The sequence below is a fragment of the Vigna angularis genome, chromosome 8, assembly GCF_016808095.1.
Source record: "Vigna angularis cultivar LongXiaoDou No.4 chromosome 8, ASM1680809v1, whole genome shotgun sequence".
Lineage (NCBI taxonomy): Eukaryota > Viridiplantae > Streptophyta > Magnoliopsida > Fabales > Fabaceae > Vigna > Vigna angularis.
This window is the reverse complement of record NC_068977.1, coordinates 8681641-8696276: the sequence shown is the minus strand read 5'-3', so window position 1 is coordinate 8696276 and position 14636 is coordinate 8681641. Positions and strand designations below refer to the sequence as shown.

At 34.6% G+C, this 14636-nt stretch overlaps 2 protein-coding genes across 2 annotated transcripts; both read right to left on the bottom strand.

Annotated features, from left to right (window-relative positions):
- Positions 1-2438: 2438 nt before the first annotated feature.
- LOC108344481 (protein VAPYRIN) lies at positions 2439-4708 on the bottom strand. Its single transcript, XM_017582916.2, has 2 exons — positions 3538-4708; positions 2439-3455 (listed from the first exon to the last, which is right to left on the bottom strand). Exons 1-2 carry the CDS (start codon positions 4445-4447, stop codon positions 2749-2751), a joined length of 1617 nt encoding a protein of 538 aa, XP_017438405.1. The 5' UTR covers positions 4448-4708; the 3' UTR covers positions 2439-2748.
- Positions 4709-10383: 5675 nt separating this feature from the next.
- Positions 10384-11096, bottom strand: LOC108344482 (protein SRC1). Its single transcript, XM_017582917.2, has one exon. The coding sequence runs from the start codon at positions 10783-10785 to the stop codon at positions 10411-10413; it is 375 nt and encodes a 124-aa protein (XP_017438406.1). The 5' UTR covers positions 10786-11096; the 3' UTR covers positions 10384-10410.
- Positions 11097-14636: the final 3540 nt, after the last annotated feature.

Below are 14636 nucleotides of genomic sequence, written 5' to 3'. Positions count from 1 at the left end.
ATAATTAAAAAAATTTTAAAATTTTTTTGCATACATTTCCATTTTGATTCTGAAATAACTGAAACAAAAAGATATATAGACTTCGAATTCAAAATTCTCTTTATATATTTTGGTTTTTTCTAAACCGAAACATATAATCGTAAATAACTATTAAGAAGAACATATTAATAATATGATAAAAATGCCAAACATCATGGTATTCCTAATACATATATGTACATAGAGCATAATATCACATTAAAAATCTACGGTGAAGGCAAAGAGTGCACTGTTTTCCCATTCAAGACGTAGACTCCTCCTTTCTGGAAACATACGAGTTATTCTTCATTTCGATTCTGGCACAAAAATTGTGGGTTAAATCAGTATTAAAATGTGGTTATATAACTTGTACAATTGGTTAAAGAATCATATGGCCTTGGATAAGTACTACGACTTGCATAACAATATCTATAAATCTTTCAATTTCATAATATAGTTGATTGGTTACCAAATGATTGAGTGTTTCTATAAACACACAATTATAAATCTTGATTTAGATTCGTGCACAAAATGGTGGGTGAAATCAATTAAAAAAGCTGGTTAATTTGGTTATTTACTGTTACATGTTATTTATCTCTAAAATTAGTTGTTATTTAATGATTTTCTTTCTGTATATGTTCTAAGTCTTATTTGTAGATTCGTGGAATGTCCAAAAGTGTTAGTGGCCAAGATTAAAAGAAAAATAAATTCATTATCTTTAAGATAGGATCAAAAGTTGTTTCACGATTTTCTCTAAAGCAATTAGTTGTCACTCTATCATAAAAAAAAATAGAGCTTGTAGCATAACCAATGATCAAATTGCATACATGTTTAAAAAAAAACTCTCCAACTTGCATTATTTCAAAAGTTGAGGCAGATACATGTAGTTAACAAGATACAAAATTCTAAGTTTAAAACTAATATTAAAAACTAATGTGAGTTTATGAGATCGTTATTAAGATATTTTCAGATTTGTTATGATTGATGTCATACAGTAATATAGTATTTTTCATGTCTTTTTTTTTTTACAAAAGTAGACAAATATGAAAAGAAACTTACATCAATATAGACAAATTTTAAAAAAGTTATGAAAATAGTGAAGTTGTATAGTCTCATATAATTTCATAAGAAGAAGTTGTATATTTTCACACAAACTTTTGTTTTTTTCGGACAACATGCATTTAATTTTGGAAGTTGTCAAACCTCTCAACGATTTTCAATTATATTTTATGAAAGTTATCCAATAATAATTTATAACCTAGCTAATCTTAATATATAACCGAGTTATCATAATTCCAGGTGAAATACATATTGTAACCGAGCTGATCTCATGGAACTCGAAAAAAGATAAAGAGAGTTCGATAAAATATGTGAATGGTAAACTCAATCATGTGGAGAGAGCTCAACCGAACTCTTCACATGCTCCACCAAACTTTCCATATCCCTTTTCACATTTCATGAAGTAAGCTGAATTATAATATATATTCCACTTGGATTCATGATAACTCAGTTATATGATGTTAGTTCGATTATAAGTTATCCCAAGAAGATTTCATAAAATATAAATTATAACTTAAATTCGTTGAAAGACTTTATTACTACCAAATAACTACGTGTTGATCGAAACCGAAATAAAAGTCCAAATGTATAACTTCTTCATTTCAAATCATCATTAAAATCATATAGAACTCTCTATTCTCATTATTTTTTTAAAATTTGTCTGTAATTTTCCTATTAGATTTGCCTACCATTTTCCTATTAGATTTGCCTACTTTTATTAAAAAAGAAAACCCCCTTCCTATCTGTTCGTGCAGTATTTACAAGACTTTTCCTTATTGAATAAAAGCATAGTGTATAGTATGATATCTAGGCCAGACGGTTAGCATCCAAGATCGATTGGTCTATCTACTGTAGCAGCGGTCGTCAACTCTACTGTAGCAGCGCTCGTCGACAAACCAGGTTAAATGATGTTGGGCCACAACTCTCGTCAACCAGGTTAAAAGGTGTTGAGCCACAATTAGACCAACATTTAAGTTATTGGATAAAATATCTCATTAAAGATATTCATAGAGCTGTTTATGAGCAACTGACCGGATTTGAAGGTAAGTCTGTTTATATTTTATTAGGCTTGTGATAACCTATAAATACAAGACCAAGACTAAAAGCCAGGTACGTTCCACTTACGCTAAACTCACGCTCTACTGAGTTCATAATACTCAATTACAATAATATCCATTTGTGAGCGACAAGATGCCTAACTTGAGCGTCAGAGTATCTTTTGCAGTACCTCCCCCATCCAGAATTCAACTGAACGACATCCAGAGTCCAAGCAAGCGGAGCACTCGATTCCAACGTCGAAAAACAACAAAGTCACGTCAACAAAAGTTCATCTCTCGATCCCACAAAATATCTATCAAATATCTACCGAAACACGTAGTATTTTCCCAAGCAATTTTTCTTTCATTTTTTCATTTCTACTGTTCATATAACACTTTCTGCACAACGAGGATCAATGATATTAACCATTTTAAAATTTAAGAAACTAACATTTTGTCTTAAACTAACAATTCCATTGCCAAGCTTAAAATCACAGCCATGCAAAACCCAAAACCAGTCCCAAATGCTTCTCTATCAAACGAGCCAAAGCCGAAAATCGGTCTCAATTCCTCTCATTCTAATGTACCAAATCACTAGCAAGAAAGCACCATTAATGAATCAGCATCTCTGTCATTAGAGCACAGCCAGAGCCAATGAGCGACCAAAACCAGCACCATTATTCAACCCTCTGATATTACCTCTGTCACCACCCCTCCTCTTCTTAACAACACCCCCACCTTCCATTATCTTACTCCCAAAAGCAATTGCACCAAACGCAGCGACTCTATCAGAATTTTCCCTACTAGCCCCACCGTTAACAAGAACCCTCGTGATCCCCACGTAGTTCAACGACTCTGTTATCTGCAACGCGCTCACGCCCTTCCTAGTCCTCGCCTCAACGTCCGCACCTTTCTTCACCAAAAACTCCGTCACGTCTGCGTGCCCCGCCTCCGCCGCACAGTGCAGTGCCGTGTACCCTTCTTCGTCCTTCGCGTCCACCTCCACCCCTCTCTCCACCAGAACCTTCACCACGTCGATTCGCCCTTTGAACGAGGCCCGGTGCAGCGCGGTCCAACCGTGCTGGTCCCTCCCGTTAAGGTCCGCGCCGTTCTCCAGAAGCTTCTGGATGGTTCTCACTTCGCCTTTCTTTGCAGCCGTGCACAGCTTGTCGCCCAGACTCAGGGCGTCAAAGAGGCGCTCGTGGCCGTTCTCCACCGCGACGTCGTAGGCGGTTTTTCCTTGTGCGTTTCGAACGTCCTTGTTGGCATTGCCCTTTTGCAGCAGGAGCTTCACCATGCTCTCGTCTCCTGCTGCTGCTGCCGTGTGCAAAGGGGTGTCACCTGTTAGACATGATTATCATTAGAAATTATAATATCAAAAGATGAAGGGTTAAGTTTATAATGAATTATCAACATTAATTACCTTCTCTTGCGTTCTTAAGGTCAGTTCTGGCACCGTTGGCTAGAAGAAGTCTAACACAGTCTCTTCGACGCTCCTCAACTGCAACGTGCAAAGCAGTGTTGCCGTCTTTCGTGAGCGAGTCCACTTTGGCGTCTTTGAGCAAGAGCAGTCTTAGGACCTCCACGTGTCCTCCTCTAGCCGCGTGATGAATCGGCCCAAACACGGCCATTTCAGCTCGCTCCGTGTTGGCCCTGCGAGCCAGAAGAAGCTCCACGATCAATGTTTCGTTACACGATGCTGCAGCCTCAAGTGGGGTCAACCCAGAACGGTTTGTTGCCTCGGTATCGGCCTCGAACTCCAGAAGCAGCTGAACGAGGTCAGCTCTTCCCTGTGCGACCGCCAAGTGGAGCAATGTCTGGCCATGTGGGTCGGTGCTGTTTACAATTCCCCATGAAGGGTCGCTTCTCTCCAGAGCTTCCCTCACCTCATCGATTTCGCCGAGCGAGACCAAGTGGGCCAGAATGTGTGACCCTAAAAACATGACCCTTATGCCGCTGTCGACGAAGACTTGTTTTTTCTTAAACCAGTCGGAGGGAACAGCGTCGAACATGGAGGAGGGTTCTCTGATGGCGGCTCCTGGAACCAAGACACTGTGTAGGAGGAAGGAGTCGTTGGAGTGAGGGAAGGAATGGGGGAGGGTGGTGGTGGAGGGTGTGTGATAGGTGATTTCTACAGTGAGCGTGGCTAAGGGGGAGATAATACCTGAGTGGGGCTTAACTACGTAACGAGTTTTGATGAGGGGTTGAAGCCTGAAGGCCACTGGCATTGTGTGCATGACGTTGTGTAAGGTGATTTTGCCTTGGCACTTTTGGCCTGGTTCTACTCTGATTACGACTGTGTTTGAAGGCTCTAACTTTATGAGCCTGTCCATGTTGTTTTCTTTGGGGTGGATTGGTGAGGAAGGAAAAGCATAAGCATGAGGAATTAAATGAAAGTGAAGGTTTGGTGGTAGGTTTTTAATTTATGGGAGAAAGTGGGGAGGAGGGGCCGGCTGAATTAGAGTATGCCAAGTGGTGGTGGAAAGAACAATGGGACTTGTTCTATTCGGTGTTTGAAACTCGCAAAACATATAGTTCTTGAACAAGGCAAAGGATCATAAATCAATACAAGTGTTCCTTCCCTTATTTTACATTATAAGTTGGTACGGTTTAAACTTTATTATAAAAACAATGTTAAACGTATAATATTAATCTATTAATGTCAATGACCATAACTTACATCTTATAGTATTTTCAATATGCTTAATAAGTTATGTTTTTAGAAATATTTTTTTATTAAGTATTTATATATTTATATTTTTTATTTGAATCTTTATAGCTAAATTTTATCACTAATTGGAGTGAAATAATTGTTATTTTATATAGTTGTTCTTGTCGGAATTAATTGATAAGTCTTTGAGTATAATTTTTGTTCTTGATAGTAATGTGGCCTGAGCTCCAAGTGTGATTAAAGGAAGAGATCTTTTTACAAAAGACTCTATGATACTTAAGTTAGTAAGATAGTGAAAATATATATAATAATAATGAACTTAGAGAGAAAATACGAGAGAGTTGACTCTCATAGTTGAGTATTAAGTTCGTACTTTGATATGATGTTGTATATATACATTTCCTAAGTCAAAAGTAAACATATATATTAAAAATATTTTGTTACTTGAAATTCATCAAGCATTATATCTTAGAGATATTATATAATCCATTATTATATCTTAATATCTTGAAGATATAATAGAATATAATAATAAGTTATTATTTTACAAGAAATTAATACTAAATATCTTGGAGATATTTCATAATATCTTAGGGGCATGTGTATAAAGCCCTTAGCTTGCGGATGGACAAACGAGTTTTATCATTCTTTGTTAATTATAGCTTGCGGATGTCGAGTGCATTCAACTTAGTGAAATGACATACTTGAAATAACGTGTCTCGTTAAAACTTTGTCCGACAAAAAAAAGCCAATTTAGGCAAAATAATTCGAGCTAAAGAAAAAAAAGTACTCATCTCTTTATAAGAATCAATTGTCAAATTATTGCTTGTGGGTATGTGACCACTCTTGAGTGTATTTTCATTTTCTAGCGAGTGTGGCACCACTCAAGCGTATTATGTTGCTAGCGATTATGGTGTTCTCAAGTGTACTATGTTGTCAAGGAGTGGGGATGCCACTTAAGCTCAATGTGTAGTCGAGTATAATGTATTCGAGTGCTTTGATTTCGAGGAATGAGGATGCCACTTAGGCTCAACTTATCATTGAGTAAGTTGTACTCTGGCACTTCGGGTGCGTTTGCCATTTATTTTGTTGCCTCTGCCTACCATTTCAATTCTTTCACCACTTGCGTAATATGGCGAAATTGTCTTGATGTTTCGTTTGCCATTATTTATGAAAAGTTCGATAAAAAATATTCCTCTGATGATCATCACCTATAGGTTGTGAGAAAACTATTTTACCAAACCACGACGACACCAAAATGTTCTTGCTTAAGCTAATGGAGTTGACAGAAACAGTAAAGATAAAAGACCATATGTCAACAACTTTTTGACAATAAAGTATGTGTCATTATTTTATTGGTCCGTATATTTGAAATAGACCATTCACAAGCTGTTGCTGTAAAAAGGTTGTAAAAAAGAATTGTTAAAAAAAGATTTTCCAAAGATAAATTCTCTCTTTGTTATCCTCTTCGTAGTTAAATCAATATCTCTCCCTCTTCATATGAGAATCACCTTTATTTATAAATATAAATTTCCTTGCCACTCAAATAGTTACACAACCCACAAAGTTTTTATATGAGAATAGATAAATCTACCTTGTATATTACGAGAATAGACAAATTTTAAGAAAAATATAAAAGTAGATAAATTGTACACATTTAAGAAGAATTTATATGAAAAATCCTTACACTCTTTAAATGAATTCGGATCTATCATATATTAAAAGTTAAAGTCGTAATGTCTCCTGCGAATGTCATCTATCCCAACATGACTTTAACCTTAAAGTCATTTAAGGAAAATGTTCTTTTAATAATTTTTTTTAACAAATTTTTTACAACAATTTATGTAATAACTTGTGATTGGTCCGTTTCAAATATACGTACCAATAAAATAGTGACACATAGTCTATTATCAAAAAAATTATTAAAAAAAGTTGTTAACACGTCATATTCCGTCATTTAACTCTACACAACTTCAACTTTGAAATTGTTTATCCAACTTTACGTAATTGATTCCATTAGAACAATTGGGAAATTGTGTAAAATCCTTCTGACGTGTGCAGTGTCAAAACAAAATGTTTGTTCATAATGTTTTAGTCGGTTAGGGATTCATTGTCCCTTTTCTGATGTATTCCTGATCAAAGGATCGGGTGTTGGAATCAGAACCGTTCACTAATATTCTCACGACATATATATATATATATATATATATATATATATATATATATATATATTGTTTTGGTAGGGATTATGAGATCGAGACACTAACCTCTGACTTGGTCGTTCGGTGGATTTCAGTTTTGACCGCTCGGTCGACTTCGTGGAAAAAAGGGGGAGGTACCTGCAAAAGGTACTCCGACGCTCAAGTTAGACATATGTTATGGTGCCCTAACTCTCAAGAAAGTGATTTTGTTATCACTGTGGAGTATTTTTGAGTGTCAGTATAACGTTAGTTTACCTCGTACATAAACTCTTATTTATAGAGTTTAAAGGAATCTGACCAATTAATTTACCTCTTAATGGTCATTAATGCAAACCTTAACTGTCTAACGGTAGCTGTTACCACATTTATTTGTGCATTAACTCTGCTCAACAGTTGTCTGGACCGAACGACTGAGAAGCTTTTTCTCGCATGCTAACCGTTCAGTTCCTCAAGGTCGTATGTCGTCCTAATCGATCGGTAGCATATGAGCCCAAAGTAACGTAAAGGCTCTCCTGCATCTTTACTGACCGGTCGACTATGAGCCCATAGTAACATAAGCCCCCCAAGTCCGAGTTAACCGCTCGGCTTTAGCCGAACGGTTAACTATAGGACTTATGAGTTTGAGGGAGATTGCTCTTGTTGTATTGAGGAGCTTGCTTTCCATGTGCTTCAAGTCGTTGTATCTTATTTGGGCTGAATGATTTCATGTGTTGAATCTTGTCATCCGTACTATACGGCCGTTTGGCTACATACTTGAGTCTTAGTCCTTGTTACTTCTTGGTTGGCGAGAAGTAAACCGTTCGGTTCAAAGAGATTTTCCTCTCGGTCTTTGACATCAACTTTCTAGGTGACGGGAGGGATTTACCTCTCGGCCGAGAGGGATTTACCTCTCGGTCTTTGTCTTCAACTTTCTAGTTGATGAGAGGGATTTACCTTTTGATCTTTGTCTTTAGAGCCTTCTAGTTGATGAGAGGGATTTACCTCTCGGTCTTTGACTTCAACTTTCTAGTTGACGAGAGGGATTTACCTCTCGGTCTTTGACATCAGAGCCTTTTGGTGGACGAAAGGGATTTTCCTCTCGGTCTTCAACATCATTGAGAGGGATTTACCTCTCGGCCGAGAGAGATTTATCTCTCGGTCTTTGAGCTAGAAGTTCTTCCTAGAGAACAGGCTTTACCGTTCGGCTTTGCACTAGGAGTTCCTGGAGAACTTCCTAGTGAGAGGGCTTTTACCTCTTGGCGTTGTGATTTGTAGTATCCTATCACCTGCACTGAAGAAATATAACAACTCGAATTTTACATGGTGAGAAAAATAGTAGCCTAACAAACCAATGCATTAATGTCAAAATAGGTTGTTATAAGGCCGGTCGGTCAAGCAAACAAGACCGATCGGTCTTTTGTTGAATGTTTGCCTGTCAACGACGAGGAATCCGTATTAAGATGTCTTGAATGAGTTGTGGGTGCTTTATGCTTTATGACCGAACGGGAGAGAGAGAGAGGGACTAAGGTCTGCTTGAGCTATACCCTGAGGCCATGGAAGGTCATGCGGTTGAAGCCGAATGATTGAATACCTAATGGCCGAAAGGTCGAGCACCTGAACATTTGAGGCCATGGATAGCCGAGCGGTTGAAGCCGAATGGCTAAAGACCTGTGAGGCCGAATACTTGTGATTGAATGGAAACTGTCCGGTTGGTAAGTCGTACGGTTTGCAGGAGTTAGATTCCGTTCTATTTCGACCGTTCGGGTTAGTGTGATTATGGCTTGCTTCATTGCAATTCTATCAGTTTGAGGCGGACCGCCCGGGAGGTACTCGTTCTACCCTTAGCACCGCAATCTCCTCTGCGTGCTTTGCTGCTCCTCCATGTTCCTCGTGGTCACCACTGGTTTCTTCTGCTTACTCTTGGCCCCACAGTGGACGCCAAAATGTTTCGGTAGGGATTGTGAGATCGAGACACTAACCTCTGACTTGTGTGTTCCACTTGTATGCTCCTAGTTTAGACCGCTCGGTCGCCCTCAGTATTGGTCGTTCGGTGGACTTCAATCTTGACCGCTCGGTCGACTTCGTGGAAAAAAGGGGTACCTACAAAAGGCACTCCGACGCTCAAGTTAGGTGTAGGTTATGGAGCCCTATCTCTCAAGAAAGTGATTTTGTTATCACTGTGGAGTATTTTTGAGTGTGAGTAGAACATCGGTTTACTTCGAATCTAAACCCTTATTTATAGAGTTTAAAAGAATTTGACCAATTAATTTACCTTTTAAGGGTCATTAATACAAACCTTAATTGTCTAATTGTAGCCGTTACCACATTTATTTGTGCATTAACTTTGCTCAACAGTTGTCTAGACCGAACGGCTTAAAAGTTTTTTTTCGCATGCTAATTGTTCAGTTTCTCAAGATCGTATGTCGTCCTAACCGATCAATAGCATGAGACCAAAGTGACGTAAAAGGCTCTTCTGTATCTTTACACATCGGTCGATTATGAGGTGATAGTAATATATATATATATATATATTCAAGACTGATATACAGACCACAATCTCCAAAACACAAACTTACATGAGTGATATAAATGAAGAGTCGAGTCTTACATTACTGACGTCGTCCCAAGACAATATACAGACCACTAATCCACGAATGAACTTCCATAAATACATAACTACATATATATTGGTCCAAAATTGAAAAGAAAAATCAAGTACTAGTAATAATCTCTATGTAGATTTGGCCACGCGTAAATAATTAATTTACGAATAGAATTTTATTAAAAATGAGAGTATTGATTTGTGTGTATAAATTGATTTCAAACGTATATGCTTTAATAAAAAATAACAATAACATATTAAATTTAAAGTTGTATTTAATATTTTTCAAATTTGAAGATTAATACAACATATCTGAATTTCAAATATCTTGAGCCAAAAGAATCTGAATTTCTAATATAAATATTAAAACGACGGTTTCCTTAACTAATCCAATAACATTAAAAAAAGTGAAATTAAATCATAGTGGCATTTATGTGTCTTTTAATCCAGTTTTTAAATATATCCTTCCCAAAGTTTTAAAATAAATCCTCTTAAGATTTAAAATAATTATACACAGCAGCATGATAAAGAGAAAAAATTACAAATATAAAAAAGAAAATGTAATTAAAAAAATACGAGAAATATTACAGTAAATGATGTTACAAATTTTGGAACAATTAAATAAAGTAATGATGAAATTTAAAAGAGCAAACACAAAGATTACCTTAACAATTAGAATAATGATATACATTTACATTTGACACGATTAATAATAATAAAATAATCATAAAAAAGTGAACTTTTATAATTAAAAAAAATGAAAAGTAAGATAAAATAGTATAAAATGAATGTATAAAAATTATATATGTATCTTAAAGTATATTTTTGTAACATATATTATATCTAATCGCTGTCACTGCTGCTACTACCGTCACCATGTTTTTCATGTCCATGCTCATGCTTCTTCTTGTCCTTCTTCTTTTTCTTGTTCTCACCCTTGTCATGTTCATCACCATGGAACTTGTCTTTCATCTTGTCCATAAATCCTTCTTTGTGTCCTTCTTCGTGCCCTTCTTTGTGCCCTTCTTTGTGCCCTTCTTTGTGACCCTTGTTATGCTCATCACCATGCAATTTGTCTTTCATCTTGTCCATAAAGCCCTCTTGCTTGTGTTCGCCTTTGTGTTCACCTTTGTGTTCATCATGGGGGTTTCCTTTATGTTCCTCATCTTTTTTGTGCCCTCCAAAGCTCTCTTCAATCTTGTGCATGATTCCAGACATGGTTTCTTTCTCACTCTTTTTTTAGGCCTTTTGCTTCGGTTTGTTTGTGATATCAGACAACGAAAGAATGTGAAATAAGTGTATTTATAAGGCTAGAAAGGGAGGATAATGACACAAGATTATCTGGTTTTGGCTGGAATTTCGGGAGTGTTCGTGTTCGTGATCGTCAACGCTGTGCTATTGATTAGAGAATTTTGGTTTCAAAAATAGATGAGGGAAAAAAATGGTGTTGATCTTGTTTGTGGGGAAAACATATGTGTTCATTCTTTTCTGTGTGCGTGACACGTTTGTGTTTGTAGATGAAACTTGAGGAATTTGTGGTCAACTTGTGACGAGGTGATGCAATTATTATATTACCATTTTAATATTTTAATTTACTTAAAAATATTTAGACTAAATTTTACTTATAGTTTTCTTTCTTTTTTTTAGAAAATTTATCATTTTCATAAAATATTGGTTTTATATAATTACTTTTATATTTTAATCAATTAATTAATATGTTTTCTTATTTAAAATAAATATGTTAAATCTAAAGTTGAATTGGATAAATAATCAGTGACAAAAAATTTCAGAAATTAGAGAGAAATAAATAATTTATTCAAATATTTACTATTTTAAATTTTTGAAAAAAATATTTTGTTTATGTTATTTATTTATTAGTTTCTCATTTACATATTAAATTGATATATATATATATATATATATATATATATATATATATATATATATATATATATATATATATATATATATATATATATATGGTTTGCTAACTTAATAACATTTGAAATTTAAATTGTTGAATAACTAAATTGGAAAGAAGAGATAATGCAAAAGAAGCAATGTAGAAAGTGATATCAAGAACTTCAAAAGCAAAGAATGATGAGAATATTTGAAGATATGAAGATATACAAAATTAACTCTACATCAACTATGTGTGATACAAGTGCAACTATATAAATCAAGGTCTAGATGAAGAAAAAGTAAAAGACAAGAGAAAATGAAGAAGTGTTGAAATATTGTCAAATTCATTATTGAAGAGAAAAGATAGAAACACTTTGAAAGATTATATTGACATATTCATCTTTATTAGATAGTGTTATTGGGTTGAGTGTAACCATGGTAAATCCTTCAATGTGTGAAGTAAATCTCATCAGCTTTATTGTGATTCTCCTGCCTGCGTGAGAGAATTATCATTATTGTAATTATGAGTCTTGATCTTAAAGGAGACTAAGAGAGGATACCTAAAGATGTTAGGCATAGGTACGAGTATACTTTTTACCTAGTAGGAATGAGAATGAAACAAAAGTCTCGTACCCATTAGGTATGAAGATAAAGATGCGTATGAATTTTTACTTTGCATATGGGGATGAGATAAAAAAACTCATCCCCACCCTGCTTTGTTTCCATTCTTAAATACAAATAAATATTGTTAGAAACTTCATCATTCTTGGCTAAAGAAAAAATATTATTTAGATTCATAACTACTCCTAACTAAAAAGTCAAATATTGTTTGAAACACAATAACTCTTAACAAAAACTCAAGTATGTGGTTATAAAAGTGTGTGATAAAAAAATTACTAGCTTGCTAACTAAAATAGGTATTATATGCTTATATAAATACAAGCTAAGCTTCACTAATTTAGGTTCCCTATAAACAAAGCAATGTTATTTACAAAACTTTAAGACAGAGAGAGATTTTTGCTTAGAGATTTGATATCACACATTATTGTTGCTTTTAACCTTTCATCATTAAGAAATCTTGTATACGTAGAGATTTAAAGAAAGTAGTCATTGCAAATCCTTTCTCTCTATAGAGAAATTTTAGAGAATATCTTACTTTTTAGCTCATGTTTATTCATGCATAAATAAGATGTATTAAATGTTTTTCATTAAACATTAAATGCTCTACATGCATCATTAAATGATTACCTTCTTTTCTTGGACCGGTATTCCTCTTCTTGATCCCTTGTACCACACACAAGAATACATGGAATGATAGATATATGAAATAAATGTCATGTTAATGAACTTTTAAAACAACTAAGTTCCTTGACTACTAGGAGCATAATTAGAAGGGGTGCCTCTACTTTAGCTACTTCTTTGACTTTATTTAGTATTTCTCTTTGTCTTATTGTGTTTACTTTGTTTTATAAACTTTGCTCTTAGCACCTTGTTGGGAGGTATACGCCCACTTAGAGAGAAGAGGGGTAAGTTTAGCCCAAGAAGAGTGGAGCAACCAAGAGAGCTTTTAAGAGGCATGGTTATCATATAGAAGATCAATGTCGCATGAATAACTTGGATAACAAGGAGTCTTTTATGCCACCTTTGGACTCTCACGATGACCTACTTTCTAAAAGATTTTTGTGTATTTGCTAAAAGATCCTTCCCATTACTAACCTTTACCTCTAGGAAAAGGATTGAATATGAGTGTTTATATATGTTTAATATAATAAAAACTATGTATGATATTAATCTCTTTTGTATTAAAAATATATATAAGATACTCTATTCATAATAAAATAAATATAAACTAAGTTCAAAATACAAATTAGAAATAATAATAAATTAACTAAAAATAAGATAAAGATAAATATATCATATCTAAAATTATACATATATTTGTCCAAAAGCATAGCTCTCTTCTTTAATGTCTTCTTCTCGAGTTTTTTAGATTCAAGTGTTGATATTACCACTTTTCTTGGGTGACTCAGTAACCCAAGCAGTGTGATCACCTTTTCTTCCCTTCTCCCCTCTTTTACTCCATTTCATTTTATGTTCTAGTTTATTTTATGTTTTGTGTTTCACACTCGTATTCTTTAGTTCTTTATTTATGATTTCATATTGCTTAATTAAATTCTCTTCTTTCCTTTAAATTCTTGAAAGTGCACGTTCATTTATTTCTAGATAACCATTTGATTATATGTCTAATGGAAGTCTTCCTTGAATTTTCTTCACTTAAATATCATATTAAGAAAAGCTAAAATGAGTCTACATCATCAATAAATAACAGTGTCTAACGCTCTCAATTTTAACATGTCTAATTATTGTAAATTCACCTATCGTCTGCTTTATGCATTTTACATATAACATCTACCTTTAACACACCTAACATCTAACTCATACATTTTACACCTCTCGTCTAACACTCGACCAACAACACTCGTCTACACAACACCGACACTACATAATCTACCCAATTCAAGTACACATCGTCTATGTGTATTTCCACCTAACATCTACTACACAACTAGAATACCCCACTTTTAACTATATTACACCTTTTAAATAAATAATCCAAAACATTAACCAAAAAAGAGATTGCAAAATATAAAAAAATACATAAAATATAGTTATTTCTCAATTTTGAAATTCCTTTCTATAAGTTCTAGAATGAGTGTTCCAAATTGGTGAGAGTAGTGTGGTTTTCTTGCATAATCCAATTTAGAAAGATCACCCATATAAGAATGAATTATACCATCCCAAGTGCAATTTTTCCATTTTGATTATACAATTCGTAATTTTAAAAATTATCACTTACGACAGTTATGAATTGCCCTACTATCCAAACACTACTCAATAATTATACTCAAGAATTCTTTACCACCATTAACGCACAAGGACACTAATGGATGTTTTAGAGGTTGACTGAATTATAAAAACACAGGGCAAAATAGGTATCTTCAAATATATTGGGGGTGTAGAAAGAGAATAACGGGATGAAGGAAGAATCCTATTTTAAATGGAGAATAAGAAATTGGGTTTTAATCTTCAGCATCTCATCATGCTCTATGCAAAGAAAGTGTTTCAAATCTGTGATCCTAATTAATTTGCAAGATGCAAGATTACAG